This window comes from Crocuta crocuta, unplaced genomic scaffold (assembly GCF_008692635.1).
Source record: "Crocuta crocuta isolate KB4526 unplaced genomic scaffold, BGI_CrCroc_1.0 scaffold518, whole genome shotgun sequence".
Taxonomy (NCBI): Eukaryota; Metazoa; Chordata; class Mammalia; order Carnivora; family Hyaenidae; genus Crocuta; species Crocuta crocuta.
In genome coordinates this window covers 3,487,659-3,509,097 of record NW_027530514.1, presented here as the reverse complement: position 1 = coordinate 3,509,097, position 21,439 = coordinate 3,487,659, and the positions used below count along the sequence as shown (strand labels likewise).

Sequence of the window (21,439 nt, the reverse complement as noted above, 5' to 3'; positions counted from 1 at the left end):
CACTTGAATAGGAACGTGCTATGGTGTCTTGCAATTCTTCCATTTGGCTTGCTGCCGAAAGGTAGAATAAAGAATAATTATTTGAAATAGCCAGGATTTCTTGAGCACTTACCATATGCTACCTACTAGGTACTTGGAAAAGTCCACGTGATCTTTGCAGTGGGGAGTTATAAAAGTTAAAGAAAAATAGCCCAGAAGGGCAGAGCCAGGGTCCAAATGAGGAAGCCTGTCACACGTGTCAGCCTTGCCCACAGTTTGTTCTTCACTACAGTGTTCTTCGAAATAGCAGTGGAATTAACAGTCATGGTTCACAGTCAACTGGATAACTTGTCTAGACATACACAAGGGATTTTCAACTGCCGAAGGAAGAAAACTTACTTGTAAGGAATAATTATCTAATGGTATGACAAAACACAACATAGAGATTATAATGGAAGAAATAATTGTAGGTGCTCAGAACTAATTTACGTATCCTGTTGTCTTCTGAGGTGTATGTGTGAAGTTACATAGAAATTCCTGAAGTGTGGTGCTGAGAAAGGGCCCTCTGAGTTCTTCTAGAATAATATGTTAGGGGCATAAAGCAATATTGCAAAGTGTATATATCTTTCCCACATAATCAGTTCAAATGGATGTTTTTTAAAAGTATATTCTGTCATGTAACATTAAATCCTTTATCTAATTTAATTTACAGAACTTCTTTCAAATAGTTAGCAACCTTCTAGATGAAGAAAACAAGGAAAAGTGGGAAGATGCACAACAGGTAAGATTGGAGCTGTTTCATACCTAAAACAAAGTTGGCTAAAGAAAGCTATAAAAATGTGTGAAGAAATTAATGGTTTGCTGTTCCCAGAACATAAAAGGAGACTTTGATTAGACACTTAGATGTCATCCTAGATTGTATTGTACTAATTTTAGAGAAAATAAGTGATCTCTTTTATCCTAACAATTAATGGAATGAATATTATGAATGTGAACAAACTCTAACAGGTTTGAGTAATTCGTAATGTTGAGGCATCAGTACATAATAACTATATGCCTTACCAACCACTTTCTGTCCTATCTACAGACTATGGGAGAAATAGCAAGTCCAAAAGCATATCTCCAAAACCAAACTGGGGGGTATTGACAAGGAAAATCAGTTGCGTTTACTATAGCACTATGTAGAGTCTGGATCAGACATACAGATGTGCATTTGGATTCAAAGCCAAAAGTTGTAAAAATGAGTTACCATAAGATAATTTGTATTCTGATTTTTTTCTCTTTCTGCCATGCATGATCAGTGTAGCAAGTGACCCTATTGATTTAAATGCCTTTCAAAGCCATTTGTGCTATACTGATTTATGTGTGGTTAATAACACTTTTTTTTCTAAATTAGAAAAAATAAGTGGGTTAGAGGTTAAGAAAGGGTAAATAAACATGTTTTTTAAAAATCCTGTGGAAATTTAATTTGACTGAGTGTTAAAATTCTTTAAGTTTTCTAGTCGAGACTTGTTAATTCCAAAAGAACAACTAATCTTAAAAATAAGAATGTTTACTGAGATTCAAGTGAACCATCTATCCTTTTCTCCCCTTATAATCATCTTCTGGGCCTTCAGGAGCAAAGCATTCCCTTTATTCCTGTTATGATTGGGGCTCTAAAAATAGTCCAGTGTGAGTCTACCTCATTATCAGGTACAAATTCTGTGCTTCCGGCCATAGCAAGAAAAAAAAACCACTCCTTCGTTTAAGACCTTGAAGCCATCTTTTTCTGCTAGTTTGAATTATATATTTGTCCTTGGCTTTCTTCTGGAGGAGAACCTCATTCACTCACTGTAAGGAAATGGTGTCTTTCCCTAGAATACAGCTGCAGAGACTAAGCACATCCTTCCAGAATGCTGGAGACTATTAATTATGGATATATTTAGAACAAATATATAATACCCTTTTTAAAACAAGACTGCAGTTCATCGGATGACATTCTTTATTGTGAGGTCCCAACTTGAACAAATAACGAATGGTAGCACAACTTCTCATCAATGGAAAATCCTAAATTCATAATACATCTATTTACTTGTGATTTTGAATTAGCTATATCCTTATCTTTTATATACTTTTCAGTAGTGATACTCATTAATGACTTTTTAAAGGTAACTATTTGAAGCTTCACAAAAAAACTATTTTGTAGCTTTTACTAAAAGATATTTCTATAAATGCAGCCACGTGGGAAATGAGTTTCGAGGTTGATGGCACAAAGGTTGGACTCCATTTGTCACACATAGTTCATCTGAAATTCACCTGGTAATTGGAGTGACCACTTGCTAGTTAACTGACTTTATTCAAAGAAAGAAAAAGTAAGCTTTTTCTATCTTCATGAAGGTAGTTTTGCAACTTAGAGCAAGCTGCCTGCTGAAGTTACGTTTCTACTCTCCAGTAGAACTGAGACAGAGGCCCTGTCTTCTTTGTTACCACCTCTGTCTCTCTCTGAAAGACATCCTGGGTCTTTAAGCTGGTAAGAGTCTACTAAGCTCTTAAAAAAGATTTGCATACATTTCAAAGAGATGGAGAAAGAACTTCTCAATTATTAGTCTTCAAAAGCAAATGCTTTAAGAAAACGGATGAAGGATGTGGGGCTGGGAGAGGGAGTCTCTCATTTTCAGAAGGAAGAATTAAGCCTCTTATTTTTAATTTGTGTTTACCGTTACATGACACATACTCATATATACCTACACAAAAATAGTAGAAAAACATCTGGTAGTACCAGAAAGCTTGGAGCTGACAGAAATTTCATGCAGATTTTTGGAATGATGATGATGGACTCTTAAATTCATAATCAATGATTGAAAACTAGGTAAGAAAGAATATCACTCCCCAAATCTTTCCAAAATTAAAAAAAAATTTACAGGTATCTATGCCACAAATTTTTAAGTGTCATAACCATTGTTCATGTCTTCAAATATATGTGGATAACTGTACTATGCACCTTCAGTATCTGAATTTTAGCTGGGTACAGGCAACTTTACACACCACACCTGCTATTCACCCTGCCCAATGTGTCTTCCTTCTATTCTGGTCTTCTGGCTCTGACTCTATGTTTTTCTGCTAATCAGGCTGTCTCTTACCCTTCCGCACTAGGCTTTGCAAAGACAAAGCTGCTACAACTCTAATCCACTTAATTTTTTCATGCCTAGAAGTGGCAGTACTGAATGGCTAAAAGAAATGAACCTAACTTCAAAAGATGTTTCTACTCTAATGTGGTTATATAATGCAGGCTGACTTTATAAGCATTATGGGTTACTCATACTAACATTCATATGACTTTTTTTTAAATGGCCTTCACTTCCTACACACTATGAACTATTGCCAGAATTGGATTGTCTTTAAGAGAAAAACTCTGCAGTGTGTGAGGTGGCATAGTGTTGGGTTTGCTAACATTATTATTCATGCCATGGTTATTATAGCTATGGAAGTAAATGTCCCTCCCAAGACTGAATGAACTTAATAGTTTGTAAATATCTTCATGATGACAATAATTGTTTTTCTTCCAATATCTATCATATAGATGCTAAGTAAAAAGTGCAAAAAGCCTCAAAATTTCAGTGTTTGTTCTGTTATATTTAAGTGAGTAAAAGACCCCATCCAAAGTAAAGGCAGGCAATTTCTAGGTATACAATCTGTTAGATATTTTTAGTTTCTTTAGATTTATGGAAGATTAATCACTGCATCGTATCATATCACTGTCAAAGCTCTTGCCGTTTGATACCTGGTATCATTCTCAACTCATGGTTCTAAAACACAGTTGTTGCCAGATGAAGGATTTTCTTCAAATAAAACAGAGCTCATTTGTGACCTCATTATGTAGTTTTGTTATTCCAGTTACCTTCCTACTATAGAGACTTTATTCCTTCTAATCCTTGCTTATTTTTGTAGATTTATCCTGGCTCGATTGAATTAATGCAGGTGATTGAAGATTTTATACACATTGTTGGAATGGGGATGATGGACTTTCAGAATTCATACTTAATGACTGGAAATGTAGGTAAGAAATAAGATTGTTTCCCAAAATCTTACTGAAATAAAAAAAATTGCAAGTATCTGCGCCATACATTCCTAAGTGTAATATCCATTGCTCATACCTTCAGGTATATGTAAGTAATGTGTTATGGATACTTTGTGTATGATTTTTAGATAGAACCAACCACATATACATTATACACATCCAGACACACATTTGCATGGAGTCATATATAGTGTTTACCTTGTGTTCATCTGTACATGTATACATAAAGGAGATCATGTGCTCCTTTTTTCCATTTGTCAAATATTCATTGCTATCCAACCTAATGTTGAAAATACATAATACATATTGTTGTGTGTCTTTTTTTTAATGAGTCTTCATAATCTTCCATACATTGTTCATGAAGATGCCAGGTTACTATTTAGCTAGCTGTCCCAAGGAAGTACTGAATCAGCATGGGTCTTGGGATGCTTCAAAATACCTGTGAGGTCATGGTCACGGTGCTGGTGGTGCTGGTGCAGTTTTCCTGAGTAACTTCCAGGGCACAGGAGGTCTCTCAGGTCCCTCTGCAGTGGATTCTGTGATGCCAGAGCACATAAAGTGAAGATGTATTTCTTCCTTTAGTTGCTTTTAAAATTGTCCCTAATAGGGAAGAATTACACAGAGAAGCCAAACCTGCACACACTTCCATGGTGTCACAATTACACTGAGCCAACAACCGTTATGATAACCAAATGGCAGATTATTCCTTATAGTAAAAAAAAAAATGGCAAGAGCAAAGAAATAGTCTTCTTAAATATTATACACATTGAGTTGATATAGATTTACAGTTTTCTCATTTCTTTAAAGCTTCCTCTCATAATGTTGCTGTGATTCAGATTTTCTGTTATTTGTCATGCTTTAGTATTCACATAACGACCACTGAGTTATAGAGAATTATGTGTTTAAATAAGTATATCTTACCTCAGATCCTTATTCATGGTATATTTAATCTTTAGTTCTTGGATCAGGAAGATGCCTAACTTGGAGAGGGATTAACTAGAGGAGTTTAACTAGTACAGGACACACACACACACACACACACACACACACACACACACACACATATATGTAAATAAGGATTTTCCTGGTTAACTTTATGCTTGATTTCTTCTGAAGGTACTTAATCCCTACAGGGACTCATGTGATCCTAAAATATCTTCTATCAGGATGACCTCAAATTGTAGTAGATAATAGCTAATTACTGGTAATATTCTTTAGTTGAGAAAGGCCTATGCAATTCCTTAAAGGGGACATTTCTATGCCAATATACCATCTTCATGCAGCATTAAGGCCTTACAGTTAGATTGTGGTTTAATCTACCTTCTGAGTCAGTTTGAGGGCCTAGATTTACCCTCTGAGTAGGGGTTTAGGAGCTTGTGCTGGTTCAGAAATGGAGTGAACTTGTCCTTGCTCTAAGCAATGAGCAATGAGAAGGGGACCAATAATAGTATCTTTGTTGTAGGATAAATTCAGAAATCAGAAAAATCCAAGTTAAATGTCCATTCCCAAAGTGGCTGAGCAAAGAGAAGAAAGATCAACCCTGTAGGAAAAGTGATAGCATATTGGGCTTTGGGTTTTTGGGTACATGGAAGGAAGAACCTAGAGAGATTCTGGTGAGGTTGGTCATTCAGGCTGGAGCCACTCTCCAAAGGGATCCCTGACTTCTGTGGCAAGGGGGGCCCAGGAAGGCTGCTGTGCCAGATTATGTCACAGAAATGTCAAAAATGACATTTGCAAAGTCATTTACAAGGAAAACTAAGGGGAAAACACACAGAGGTATTGTTTCTTTAATTATTTTTTGGTAAATGTTAACATCTAATTCTTAAAGGAATTGCTAATTAAAAGTATCAGATTGATACATGGAATTTGTTCAGTTTGGAAAAAACTATAACAGAAGCAATGCCAATCTCAGAGTCTGATAAACTTAAATTCAGACTTAAAGGACATTGACTACCAGAATGAAATTCTTTATTGTACTAGTATAATTTACCATGAAAACTCAATAAATTACGAACATTTATTATTACTCTTTACCTATCTTTTGACTTATCAAAATTACATATTTGAAAACTTTGTGTATTATTTTTTGCATTAAGATTCTGTTAACTATGTTTGGCTACGTCCCTTACCATCACTAAACTTTAAGAAGTGTATTAAGCATAGTAACCCAAACTAATTAAATACTACAGATAAAGCCAGTATGATCCTATACTGTCCTCAGTCTTGTGTGAGAACAGTGTGATTCGGCTTCCTGATCATTTATGTAGAATTAATTATATTTTTAAAAATGGTTATATCCTGTATGATATTATTATGCTAGCTAAAAGAGATCTTATTTATTATTGATTTCTTCCCAGTACTAGCCCAGAAACTTACTGTAGTTTGATGACTAGAAGGTTATTCTCAATAATATTTTGGAATTTTTCCAAAGTGTATCCATTTATTAGTCAGGTTCTCCAGAGAAACAGAACCACTAAGATATAAGTAGGTATAGAGAAAGAGATTTATTTTGGGGATATTGGCTTATGAAATTATGGAGGCTGAGAAGACCCACCATCTATTGTCTGTAAGTTGGAGGCCACAAAGGCTGATAAGGTAGTAGTTCCAGTCCAAACTTGAAAGTCCAAGAACCAGGAGTACCAATGTCCGAGGGCAGGAGAAGATGGATGCCCCACCTCAAGCAAAGAGCAAATTTGTTCTTTGCCTTTTTTGTTCTATTCAGCTCTCAGGGGATCACATGGTGCCTGCCTGCATTGGTGAAGGAGATCTTCTTTCCTCAGTCTACTGATTCAAATGCTAATCTCTTCCAGTAATATCCTGAGAGACACACCCTGAAATAATGTTCTGCCAATTATCTGGGCATCTGTTAGCCTCATGTTGATACATAAAATTAACCAAACAATCCACAAGTATCAAATTGGATAATATAAATAATAATTACTTATTCTACATATTCTTCATGTTATCCAAGTTGATGCTAGTAGATATAAAATATGATTATACTGTTTTGTCTGATATTTCCAATGTTTTTGGAGGACACATATAGAGAATAATTGACAGTAGCTAATTGTGAAATGGATGACTTGTCATTGATTTATGTTACATCCTAAATCCAAATATTAATTACCCACCATTGAGCTGATTATACTGAGCACACACATATGCACACACACACATGTGCAGTGTACAAACACATGCTCATGTGTGCACACATGAACACACATGTACACACAGCTTGTAAGTAGTAAATAGAGACTAAGTAACTAAGAAAGGTTGCTTATTCCTTATGGACATTTTCTTCAGGGTATGTTGGATTAGGACTACTTAACCCCAAGAGATCATCATGTATTTTTTTTATTTTTTTAAATGTTTTTATTTATTTATTTTTTTGAGAGAGAGAGACAGACAGCGTGAGCAGGGGAGGGTCAGAGAGAGAGGGAGTCACAGACTCTGAAACAGGCTGCAGGCTCTGAGCGGGCTGTCGGCACAGAGCCCGACACAGGGCTCGAACCCGTGAACCGTGAGATCATGACCTGAGCCAAAGTCAGACACTTAACTGACTGAGCCACCCAGGCGCCATTCATCATATCTTTTAAAGAGATTAATTTTTTTTCCCCATAAAGCCCACATGCATAGCCACCTCACTTTTCTGGGATGTAGGTAAGTTCTTGAAGAAAGACAGAGTTGAATAGCCAAAAATAATTATCATAAAGACCATGCAGTGTAATAAGAGAGTTTTAGAACCTTGCTGATAGCCTATTGCATTTCAACTCTGAGTATAGTTTCAGAATTCCCATTTTCTGGTTCCCGGTTTAGGTAAAATGAGTTGGAAGCAGAAACAATGCTGTTAGAGGCACATATGTAGCAAATGTAAAAGCTGAAAGCCTGAAACAATAACGACAAAGCTATACTGAAAGAAAATCGCAGAGTATGGAACTTGTCATACAGGAACAAACAACTCTCAGCTCACCTTTGAGAAGATTAATTTGAAGACTTAGTATAATAATTTAGGTCTAAAATAATGGCTTTTATTCATCAGGATAAAAGTGTCTATCAGCTGCTTAAGATGGAAAGAAAATGGGTGATGTTTCTTGGAAAGATTTTCTTCAAAATTAGTTCCATTGAAAATTTTTGAAGTTTCTTTTTCCTGAAGAATATCCCTACCTATATCAGCTGTTGATAAATGAAATGCTATTATATGGTAAAAATCCATGAATATTTTGGTATAAATATGTGCATGTTTATTTTTGGAGGGAGCAGGTCCATAGCTTCGATCAGTTTCCCAAAGACTTATCATCTTAAAAGTTTAAAACAAAGCTTGAAAAAAATATTCTATGAACAAAGATGTTAAACAAGCTAATACATTTATAAAATAATTGAGCTTAAATAGAATACTTATTTTTTATAATCACATATGAATGTGACATTCAAAATAGACACATGATAATTATAATAAATGAAAGTTAATGAACACTTACTGAAGACTAAAGACTAAGTAGCTTATATAATTACTGAATAAATGAATGAATAAATATGAAAAATTGATATGGTGCACAGGTACTCCAATTAACAATAGGTCTCCATTTGTCACAAAATTGCATTCTAATTATGCTGTTTGGTATAGGTTTTTGTTTCAGTAAAAGATGAGAAGTTTTTTTAAAAATATGATTGTTGTCAATTAGGTCAGGGGATCTATATCTTAATACTATCTAATATGAGTTAAAGTTAGGTTTCTTCAACAAAAATATTCTTTGAAGAGTTGTTTAAACATACTCTTTGTTCTTCCTCTGTAAATATTTTCTCTTAAGTCCCTTGCAGCTCAGTGTTTCCCTTATCACTTCCCTGAAACTACTTTCAGAAAAGCTTTCTGGAAACTCCCAATTGCCAAATGAAATCTTTTCCCATATTTCAACCTTCATCTCCTCTGTGCCTTGCTAACCACTCTCTCTTTCTTGAAACTGTTCATTTTTTTTTACCATTTTTTATGTTTGTTACAGTATAAAATAGAATCAAAGGATAGCAATTAGACTCATGATTCAGAAATATTTAGATATTTTTGGAGGCAGCAACATACAACAAAGAAGGTGAAGCACTGAAAGAGAAAATAAAAAAGTACATTATTTGAGGACAAGCTGTTTGCTGTTCCAAAAGCAGAACAGAATGTATGAGATGTAGAGCGCCTGGGTAGCTTAGCTGGTTAAATGTCCAACTCTTGATTTCAGCAAGTTCATGATCTCACAGCTTGTGAGTTCCAGCCCTGCATCGGGTTCTGCACTAATAACCTGGAATCTGCTTGGGATTCTCTNTGCTTTTAGCCATCATTTTTCCAAAATATCTTCAGATAGCATTTATATTTACTTTATGTATTAGTAAGAATAAACTATTCTTTAGAAGTTAATTGTTTTAGTTTTGGACTGAGAACTTGAATTATATAGGGGACTCTTGGGTGGCTCAGTTATTTAAAAATCCGACTTCAGCTCAGGTCACAATCTCACGGTTCGTAAGTTCAAGTCCCGTGTTGGGCTCTGTGCTGACAGGTCAGAGCCGGGAGCCTGCTTTGGATTCTGTGTCTCCGTCTCTCTCTGCCCCTTGCCTGCACATTCTCTCTCTCTCAAAAATAAATAAGCATCAAAAAAAATTTTTTAAAGAACTTGAATTGTAATCATCAAACTGAATTCAAGGAAGATCAGTGATGTGTTACATGTTGCTAGCCCACTGATTCTATTCAATTAAAATCAAAAGAAAATTATCTCTTACTATAAGCATAACCTTTCCTGTTTATAAATGACTAACCTTCTGGCCTACAAAGGGATTGGTGCCACATAGTGGACATAAAAGAATTACATAAATAAATAAAATGTACTTCAGTATATATCGTATACACCAAATGCACAGAGGTCCCTCACAAGAGATGTTGTGGGTTTTGTTTGTTTGTTTTTAGAGATGTTCTGTTTTAAGGATCTAGAAAGCTTCTCAGAGAAGGAAGCATTTAGTGTAGATTTTGAAGAATGACTGGATTGTTGAAAGTTCAACATGAAAAGAATGAGTGGCAAGGAGATGCTTACATTCTAGGACAGTCTTTTAGCAAAAACAGTATAGAGTTGTCGGAGTTGAGATTGTACTTAGCAGATAAGTAGTTTATTTTGATACAAACACAAATGCATGCAAGTAAAGAAAAATGAAATAAAACTGGATAAGCATGTTGAGACACGGTGTAGGATAGTTCTGAATTCTGAAGACAACAGGAAGCTAACCAAAGCTTGACCCGATGAAAACTTTGCTTGGTAAGACATTATGTTAGAGAAGAAATAGAATTTTTTTTGGTTGAGAAAAACTTTAAACATGGAAACTGGAAAACCTTTTACAATCCATGCAAGAGATAATGAAGACCTGAGTTGGTGGTATTAAGAATAGAAACCAAACTATGGTTATGAATTGAAATTCTGAGGTACAAATGATAATATTTCATAACTTAAGGTGTCAGAAAGAAAGGAGTAATTGAGATTATATTTATCCAGCAGATATTTGAGTGTCTTTCGCATATTAATATTTAGATGCAAGTGTTAACCCTCAAGTGAAAAGAAAATGAAATGTAGTCTTAGGCTTTAGTGGAGACGTCAAATGTATGGTATACATGTGATAACTAGCTGCAGAAAAGTAACAGCTGAAGCCATAAAACTTTCTTTAAATTATCAGGACAGTAATAAGAGAGAAAAGATGTAAGGTGAGGCCTTTATTACAAACAAAAATTTGTAACTACATGTGACGATGGATGCCAAAATATTGTAACTGGATTTATTGTGGTGATCATTTCACAGTATATAAATATCAAATAAACATGTACACCTGAAACTACTACAATGTTTTATGTCAATTATATGTCAATTAAAATTCCTTATATACGGCATTGGAGTGACCTCTAGGATAAATTATTACCTGAAAAAAAAACATTTACATTAATAAACCAGAATAAGAAATATATTTTGTGTTCAAATAAAGTTTAGATGTTATACTAGAAGAAGGTTGATATAAGTTATAGAATAAAAATAAATGTCGAGGGAAGAAAACCATAAAGAATCATAGCAAGTGTCAGAGCAAGAATAGTCAGAGGTAGTAGGTACAAAGATAGGGCAGAATAAGATCAGTGGCCTGTAGTTAGCAGAAGAGAGAATATTTCAAAATGAACTCTAGTTAGTATCAGTTGCTAGTAAAGATCAGAGTATTAAGAATTAAGAACAATCTCATGTGATCGCTGATGATATAACTTAAGTTTTTCAGGAAAAATGCAGACATAATGAACAGGCTCTAAATTTCTGAACTCTTTAGCTGCTTTCAATGGATTACAACCTTGGCATTTTGATACAATTATCTCCAAGGATTTACTTGGCATAGATGGATGTTTATACGCCCACTAACTACTCTCTCACAACTGTTCCTTAAGAACTATTCAAAGTTGACAGTATCAGATAAAAAAGAGAATATTTTTTAGGCTAATAATATCTCAAAATACAGAATGTTATAATTATTAGCTGTAAGGAATTTCAAAAGTTGTCCTTATGTAGAAACCCTAAGAGCTGTGATTCTGGAAAGTATAGTTTCAGTTCTTTCCCAGTAATCCCGTAAGGCCAGTGTCTGGAAAGCATTAAAGTTAAGACATTTTTCTTTGCCAAGCTAAATATCACTGTCTATTCTTGGTTTAGAAATATGAAACACTGGGCTTTACAGAATGAACATTCATACTTGATATTTTTTGAAATTGAATCCAAATTCAATCTGAAGAACAGCATAATACAATTTTGACATCTCTTTTCTTTCTACAATGTTGTCTCATCAACATCACATCTATGTTATTTCTTACACTCACTGGTAAATTTCATCATTTCTTTGGTAGACTATCTTGTATTCAATTGAGAAACCAACCTTCAATCTGATGATGAATTACAAAATAAAGTGGCTTCTCATTTCTAGGCTTATTTTTCTTGCCGTTAGTGCTTAGTTTTGTGGTTCATACATCTCCATCACTTATTTAACTTTCTTTCTTTAAAAGTCAGACACTTGCAGACAGTTGACACCAAGCCTGAGGAAACACAATTCATCATCTTTTTTTTGCTTGTTTGTCTGTAGCATCGGATGTTGGTTCAGTCTGCTAGACTTAAGTCTGAAAGCATCAGATTCTACCTCCACCTTCCTTTTGGCTCTTTACCTCTCTTGCTAGACACGCGAAGCAAGTGATGTATCTTTATGCAGATCACAAAGGAAAAACTAAAAATACTTGGCCTTTTTTTCCACTTATTTTTTCTCTTTTCTTTTTAAAATGGTACTAACATGCTGGCTCCCTTGAGAAAATAAATAGTTCAAACACAGTTTTGAATTATGACTTGGAATGATATGCAGCACTATGTGTTCTTTGATTACTTCTCATTTACTAGAAATTATCTCAGAGTATTTCCTATGATCTGTTAATTCCAAATGGCTGGGGGTGGAGGTGCTGGGGAGGTTTTTGAAAAGGCCATATCAGACCCCTTTAGTAGCAAGTGGGACATACTGCTTAGGGGCTCCCTTCTACCCAACTAAGAACTCTATTTTAGGTGCTCTCTAATGTCATTATAATAGACTGGTAATGATGCACAAATTTATTTGGATTTAAGAGGTCTTAGACATCTATTCAACAAATACATGCCATGTTCTGTTCTATGGTCTCAGAGTTTATCAGGGAACAAATCAGACAACACTCTTGCTCTCACTAAACTTATGTTTTATAGCAGAGACAGATGTCAAACAAGTACCACCTATAATGCCCAGTCGTTATAAGTCATATGAAAATAAATAAAGCAATCCATTATGGTCAAAGCGTAGAGAATGAAGAGGAGAGAGTTATTTTAGGCTGGATGCTCAGGGAAGACCTCTAATCAAAGTAGTGGTATTTGAATATAGACTTGAATGCCTTGAGAGCATGAGACATGGTGATATGTGGGGTCAAATCATTTCAAGCAGAAAGAACAATAAGTACAAGGACTTCATGTATCCATGTGCCTGATACAGTAGAGGCATTAAGGAGGTGGTGGTAGAGCGGCTGAGGCGGTGCAGGGGAAGGAAATTAAGTCAGGAAAGGAGTGGGTATCCCAGCCTATGGAAGGCATATGACTGTAGGTCTGAATGAGATGCAAAACCATTGAAATACGTGGACAGAAACATGACCTGACCATTCTGACTATGGAGTGGATACTAAAAGACCAAGAACACCTGGGTGGCTCAGTTGGCTGAGCATCTGACTCTTGATTTCAGCTCAGGTCCTGATCTCATTGTTCATGTTCATGGAATCAAGCCCTGTCTTGGGCTCTGCACTAACAGTGCACTCAGCCTGCTTGGGATTCTTTCTCTCTCCCTCCCTCTCTCTCCATTCTCTCTCTCTCTCTCCTACTCTCTCTCTCTTTCCCTCCCTCCCTCTCAAAATAATAATAATAATAATAAAGAAACTAACAGACCATAGATAGTAAGGTAGGACTGGATATAGAGAGGCTTTTATTGGGCATTTATTGCAATGAGCTAGATGAGAGAGCTCAGCGGTTTAGACCACATGCCAGTGGGTATAGTGAGAAGAGGTCAGATGCTGGAGGTATTTTAAAGCTTAATCTTACAGAATTTACTAATGGTTAGAAACAGGATGTGAAACGAGGAGGGGGCTCAAGAAAATGTCTTCACTACATTTCTAAGAACTCAACTACAAAAATAAGACAGATTTAGGTCTAAATCTGTATCCTATAAACAAAAGTCAAAAACCTACTTTGGCAACCATTTAAATGTCTCTAACATTTAAGCTTGTCTTGGTTTTTTTTTTTTCTCTTCTTATTCTTTTTAAAATTTTTATTAAGATGTAATTGACACTTAGCATTGTATTAACTTCAGGGGTACACAATAGTGATTTGATATTTGTATATATTATGAGATGATATCACAATAACTCTAGTTAATATTTATCATCACACTTAGTTGCAGTTCCTTTCTTGGAATGAGAACCTTTATGATCTCTCAGCAACTTTCAAATATATAATACACTATTGTTAACTATAGTCATGACACTGTTTATGTTTGTTATACTCTCGTTTTTTAGTCCAACACACACACCCCTGGTCATGAAGTTTAAGCAAGTTTACCCTGTGAAGCTATCAGCTTTCTGTTCTCATACTACACTCTGAATCCCTGCACAAAAGCTAGAATGAAATTGTTCCTTAAAGTGACTTTTTAAAGCTCTAACTCAGATTGAGCTGCCAATTAACAAATGAAATAAATTCGACTCTCCCTATCATTTTTGTGTTTCTTCTTTTCTCTATAAAGTAATGGAAGCTCAAGAATGGAAGAATGTGTAGGGGTCAACTAAGTCCAGTCATAAACTGGTCAAATCCATTCAATATAAAGTATTGTGTAGAGTTGTGTTTTTTTTTCTTTTTTTTAATTAAAAATGTTTTTCAATTAAAAAAATAACGTATCCAAGTTGGAAATGTCTCTACAAAGCAACTTTACAGCTTTCAGGAAGTGTTATTTGTACTAGTTATTTGTTATTTGCACTAACCAACTCTTTGGCTCTAAGGCATATCATTTCTTTTGGATACAAGTACTAGTATCTTGGTTACAACCCTGGACTGTGACATAGAAAATAGACATCATATTATGGTGTTGCACATTGTCAGTAGGCCAGTGTTCTTTTAGAACATAACTGAAGTGAATATCTTTACATAATATTTTGGGTTTTCTGATCTGTTTTATACAGCCTACTCAAGGACACAATTATTCATGTAGTCCTTAAATAATGGTTCTTGTCCTTAAAAAACTTGGACTAGAAAGCATTGTTAATACCCATTATTTCTCATTTCAAGTAACCCAGATGCCCTAAACTCCCCCCCTCCCGCCATCCCTGTTACTATGCCAACTCCTAAGCCTCATTCTAACTAATGCTCTGCTGTGAATTTTTCATTTGGTCTCCAAATCTTTAACAGCTTTTGCTTCTTATCCCAGTTTAAATACAGTTGAGAAAGAATAGAGTCTACATGTTGCTACTTTGGAAGGCCTTTTTTCTTACTTCCTTACATATACATTATTTGAGCATACATTCTAATGAACATTGCCTAGTATCAGACAGTGGTTATTATTCTGAGGAACTCTTTTCAGAAGTACCAGTTGAGTACAATATGTAGGAAAATGTCTTTGTTTCATCTCCTTTTATTCCTCAGGCTTTCCAAAAAAATATCTGGTAAGGTATCCCTTACATTAATTATATAGTATTTCCCAAATTAACGCTTTCACAAATATTCATGGTACTATTTACTCCTAACAACCTTGCTGCCACAATGCTAAGGGCACCCACACAATTTGTCCTACATCAGCGCTTCCCATTTAGTGTCAGTGCATTTTTATTCCTTTGCATCTTAGTAATTGAAAGTTAAAGATTTGTGTCATTATCTTGCTCAGCCAACCATACTCTAACCTACTTCTGTTATATAAAGAACTTCACTGTAGTTTTGATATGACTCTGGGGAAATCTTACTCATGTATTCTGTATTTTATGTCAAGGTATAACGACTCCTGACCTTTATTTTCTTTTGTAGTGATATTTTTGATATATATCTATTTTATTAGGAATTTCAAAATTGTTTTCTGGCTAATTACACATTTTTAAAGGATATCTGATTATATCTTTAATGAATCTTTTATAACCAATCTTTTAATTGGTTCTAAACCAATGAAATTTTGTGAACCTCTTACTCATTCAGTCTCCATTCTTTCAGTAACTGTCTAGTGAATAATGCCTGGATAAAGACCAACTCTTTGGCTCTAAGGCATACCATTTCTTTCAGATATTATATTTACTGGGAAAATCCTCATGGTCTGAGGAAAAGTAATGAGGTCACATGAATTTCAGATGGAAATACACAACATGGAATGCACACTACTACTCAGCAGTACTGGGACATGAATAGGAAAAGCAGAGGGAACATTGACCCCTCCCTTAACTCTGTATACCTATGAGAAAGAGTTCAAAGCCTCAAGGGTGAAATACATGTAATATAGATGCTGAAGATATCATGCTTTCATGATATTATTGGCCGTGGTTTGTGAAAGCTGTCCTGAATGGATACACAATTTCAATACTTAAGACTTCTGTTAAGAATATGGATTGAGAATTCATGGGTTTCTCACATGTTGACCCATAATCCTAACTACAGACATTTTGGGTTTGACTTTTCTTAATTATTCTCTATAAAGAATATGAGTTTTTGCAAAAAAAAAAAAAAAAAAAAAAAGGTTGTTCCTGGCTTCTGTGCCCTAGGGAAGCTATGAAGAGGAGTTTTGCGTAAAGTGACCAATGCCTTGCCTGGATTCAAGAGATCCAGAAGAGAATTCCAACTAGGGAAAGGCTTTTAGAGATGGGATTAACACAAGGGTCACATGGCTCCCTAGCTTCCTAGAGAATGATGTATCTAAAACATGTTGGAATGATAAATCTTCCCAGTGTGTCTGCATTCTTCTGTTAGAGGTTAATTCCTTCAGAATCTGGTAGGCACTTACAGGCCAGAATAGAAACATAAAATCTAAAGCCAACTAAAAACAAACTTGAATGTTATAAAATAATACATCTAGATTCTGTTGGTTTATGCAATAAGGATTTGAAATTACTAAAATTAGCATACTGCATGCCTTCTTTCCAGTTTTGCTATTCAACTGAATTAAAAGGATGTGGCCACGGGTTTATGTGAGTACAAAAAACAATCCCATTTTAACTGTCACTATGGCAATAATTGCTTTTCTCTATGGCAATAGTAGTCTGCCTCTGTAACAATAACTAGTGAAGAGAAAAGAGGCACCAATTCTCTTTTAACAATTTTTATTTTTTTCTACTTTATGGTTTCACTTTTTCAAAAGTCTTATTTTATTTGGTTATATCATGAATTCTGTGCTAAATTATTCGTCTTCTCCATTGCTTCTTTCACTGAATAATAAACTTATTTTAGTTCTCATCTGAATGTGACACCTGAAAAATATGACTCAGATTATACACTGGTGACTTTATGTCAGTGCTAACAAGGATCTGATTTTGTATCTAGGAAAACGTGCTGGCTTTGGAGCTAGATTTGGCTGCAAACCTTGACTAAACCACAACAAACGGGCCTTCTGCAAGTTATTTCATCTCTAAATTCTCAGTTGACTTCTTTCTAATGTGTATATAATAATATCTTCCCTAAAGTGTTATTATAAATATTAAACATAATACATATTTAGCACCTGGCATGTGCCAGGCCCTTGGTAATTGGTGAGTGGACAAAAACAGGGAAAAATATGGGCTCTGTTCCTGACTAGGTGTGTGGGCATGCCATTCCATCTCCAGTAGCCTTAGACGGTTCCTCCAGGGAACTGCTAAAGTTCTTACCTACATTTAATAACCTAAGTTTCTGTTTGTCATTTTGTTTTTTTCCTAATCTCAATAGTATTTCACAAAGCATACCAGGATCACAGACTTCCAGGCAGATAATACAATTAAACCTAGAAACATATTTGTGCTTTGGCTATTTTAAAATGAGTTTGTTACCCAATTGTCTTTGTAGTGTGATGACTCTAAAGGCCCACAAGCATTTCAATAGTATTTTCACTTTGCTGTCTTAAGAAGCTACTCTTCTCTTTCTTGTTCTTATTAGTCATTAGTTAGATCCTTGTTCTGTGAACAAATAACACACAGGAGGAATCTTTTCTGCTTTAATTTTATAATTTCTGCTCCTTAACATGTAATACATCACCTTAGTCTACAAAACTGCATCAATTATCCCTGTAGATGCATCAAATAATTCTGTAACAGAACTATATCCTCTGAATTCATAAGTGAACTGTTCTCTTTTTTTCCTTAGAATACTGGCTTCTAAACAGTCAACAATATTTTTCTGCTTTTATTACCTCCTTAAATATTTCATATGAAGATTTTTTAACTTTAGAAATATAACTACTTATGTAGCTAGTTTAATGTGTTTTCTTCAGGGGTGCCTGGGTGGCTAAGTTCGGTTAGGAATCTGACTTTGGCTCAGGTCATGATCTCACAGTTCATGGGTTCAAGCCCCACGTCAGGTTCTGTGCTGACAGCTCAGATTCTGTGTCTCCCTCTCTCTCTGTCCCTCCCGTGCTCAGCTCTGTCTCTCTTAGTCTCTCAAAACTAAATAAATGTTTAAAACAATTCTAATGTGTTTTCTTCAATATGATCTTATGTTTTGGTTTGTGGCATGTGAATATGAGAGGGCAGGTATGAGTGGGTGTGGTTGTGTATGTATATTCTAGAATATTTATCAGTGTTCAAATCTGAAATGCAGTTGTTTGAGACACTATTAAAATATATGCCCTGGGCTTAGGGGAAAAGTAGTGTTGTTTTTTTAAGTTAAATCAAAATATGAAGATGCTTTTTAATAAAAGTTAAACTGACTATACAATAACAATAAGCTTTAAAGAATATATAATTTTATATACATGAAAATACTTAAGGTCTAGCTAATAATTACAAAGTAGAATGTTATAGTTGTAGGGACTAAACATTTCATAAAGGAATGACTTATATTGGATAATAGGTATATATCCATATATATTCTGAAATCAAAGCCTAATATTGAAATAGGGCTCTAAAATTCAGCAGGAATATAGAGGGATATAATTGAGACAAACATGCTAAACCATTTTCTTTGCCACTACAAAATGTTTAATAATTAATGTCTACCCATTTGGGCTACTTTATTACTTTTGGAATATGAACTTTCCTCTTTTTGAAGAATGTCTTCATTATTTGGTAACATTAATTATCACCTCTCTTTTTTTCCTAGATAGTCTCCTTTTACCTTCCCCAAACTCTTTGCCCAATTAATTAACTTTGCCTAACTCCTTCCTTTTTAAAATTTTTTTTCTAAAATATAATAACATTCTTACTGATTAGGGTAGCCTATAATATCCTTAGATTTTATTCTAAAAATCCGTAATATTTCAAAAATATCATAGCATATTAGAAATATGGAATATAAGTATTTACTTTTTAAATTTCAATTTCTTAAAAGCAAATGTATTATGTAGTATAACTTCAGCCACATAGATGAAAGAAAATTATAGTTGATTGGTATGCCTTTTAAAACTACATATAAGTTATAATGAAATAGAGCACTCAGTCTAATCCCAGAGTCTATATTTTTATGTGTTGGTGCACACATGTGTGTGGAGACGAGGAGTAATTATTGTTTGGGGATTTTTTTGTTTTGTTTGTTTGTTTTTTGGTTTGAAGATCCAAAGACCAAAAATATTTTCAGAACTTGATGAGAAATGATGTTTACAAATATAGAGCTCATGTATGAACTTTTTCCACCAGTCATTCTTTAGTTTGTTTAGTTTAGATGTGAACTTGTGAATCTTTACTATCATGCTATTAGGACTAAAGAGTGTTTTTGCAGTAAAATGATCCAAAACTAGTCTGCAAAATGGGAGTGACTGTACTTGGTTCAGAGTGTTTTTTGGGCCAAGTGAGGTAACACAGCATTGCTAGCACTCAACTGGTCAGTAGATGGTCTCTTGTTACTGCTATTTGTCCCTACTTTTCTTCAAAAAATTAAATTTGTTTAGACACCCAGGTCTACCCTCAGATATCCCTATTTTGGAAAAGGCATAAGGCTCGTAGTTTCCTTTTGGTACAATGAAGTGGCTAAAATGCTACAAACAACTTGAAATCACCTCTTTGTTCTTATTTATATTATTTTAGAGCCATGTGCTGAACCTTGCGTAGTGTTCCCTCCCCCTCCCAGTTAAAATAAGTCTTTTGCGCTTCATTTCATCTTTCATTATATTAAATCTACATTTATTAAGTACCTGCCAAATACCAATTATCCTCTGGTCATAAAAAGATGAGTCAGGTATACCTGGTCTTTGTCCTTATGGAGGTTACATTCTAGCAGGGAAGATATTAAGTTTTTAAATATAAAACTTATTGGATAAATGGGACATCTGAGTGGTTCAGTGGGTTAAGCATCCAACTCTTCATTCCAACTTAGGTCATGATCTCATAGTTTGGGAGTTTGAGCCCCGTATCAGGCTCTGTGCTTCTAGTGCAGAGCCTGTTTGAGATTCTCTCTCCCTCTCTCTCTATCCCTTCTTGCTCTCTCTCTCTCTCAGAATAAATAAGTAAATTTATTTTTTTAAAAAGTGCTTATTAGATGAATGAATATATAATTTGCATTATTGTATAAGGAAAAATAGAAGGGAAGAAACTTTGAAAACCAAAATGCATATAGATAAATAAATTCATAGACATATTTAAGATGTAGTAAATGATATGAAGAGAGACTAACCAAGATTTCCAACTTAGATATTGGGGTGGTTGCTCAGTGCTAGAAAGTTCTTCTTGGCATTCATCCAAGACCTGGTGTTGAATAACAATTAACCAAGGGAGGGCTCGGTATGAAATGAAAGAATGCAACTGTGACTGGAGAGTAGTTGTAAATGGTAAAAGTCATGAGCTAACATTGAAGAGAAAGTCAAATACCAGGTTATGGGTACCCTGGAGAGATTATGTATTTTATACAAGTGTAATGGGAACTCACTGGGGAGTGACATGATTCAACTCTGCTTCCAAATACTCTCACTGCAGTGTGGAAAGTGGCATAAGAATAAGCAGTGAATATAGTGACTTTTTTTCATTTAAAGATTTGATGGATTACTGTGTAGTAGTCAAAGTAGAGATAGTAGACATTAAAAAGACAGCTTAAAGATGTGTTTTGTAAGAGAAACAGAAGCACAATGATGAAAGAGATTCTGGGGATGAGAATATGGACACCTCAAGGATAACTTCCCATTTTCTGTCTTGGGGAAAGGGTGGGATGGAGGTACCCTTTATAGATATGGAGAAGACTGCATACTGAAAGCATATTTATATGCTGGATGAGTAGAAATCAAGAGTTAAGCTTCAGATATGCTACATTTAAGATGCCTGAAGACAGTGAATTGAACAGTTCAATAGACAGGTTTGGATTTCAGAGGAAACATTCTTATTACCCATTCTGCTCATACTTAAGATATTTGTGTGAAACAGATGTCTCCCTTGTAATCTCTTTCTGTGTCAGGATTTTTTCTTTTCTTAATTTTGGATCTTCCACCATATTTTACCCAAGGCAGAGAATGGTTGAGATCAAGGATAAAAGGGAATTGACATATATTATATCTTACTATGTATAGGGAATGAAACTAACTGTCTTCAGCTTAATCCTCATGAAAGGCTGATTTTTGATTTTTGATTTTTGATTTTTACAGATGGTCAAACTGAAGCACAGTTCAATATCATGCCAAAGATCACAAAGTAATTGGAATACTAGATCTTTTTTTTTTTTTTTTTTTTTTTCT

General features: G+C 34.8%; 1 protein-coding gene across 1 annotated transcript in view; it reads left to right on the top strand.

The window, feature by feature from the left end:
- The window catches only part of ADGRB3 (adhesion G protein-coupled receptor B3), a 453,898-nt gene that overhangs the window by 105,136 nt on the left and 327,323 nt on the right, over positions 1-21,439 (top strand). The window contains exons 10-11 of the mRNA XM_077767234.1: positions 692-760; positions 3,907-4,015. Of these exons, the coding sequence (XP_077623360.1) occupies positions 692-760; positions 3,907-4,015 (178 nt within the window). The remainder of the gene's footprint in view (positions 1-691; positions 761-3,906; positions 4,016-21,439) is intronic.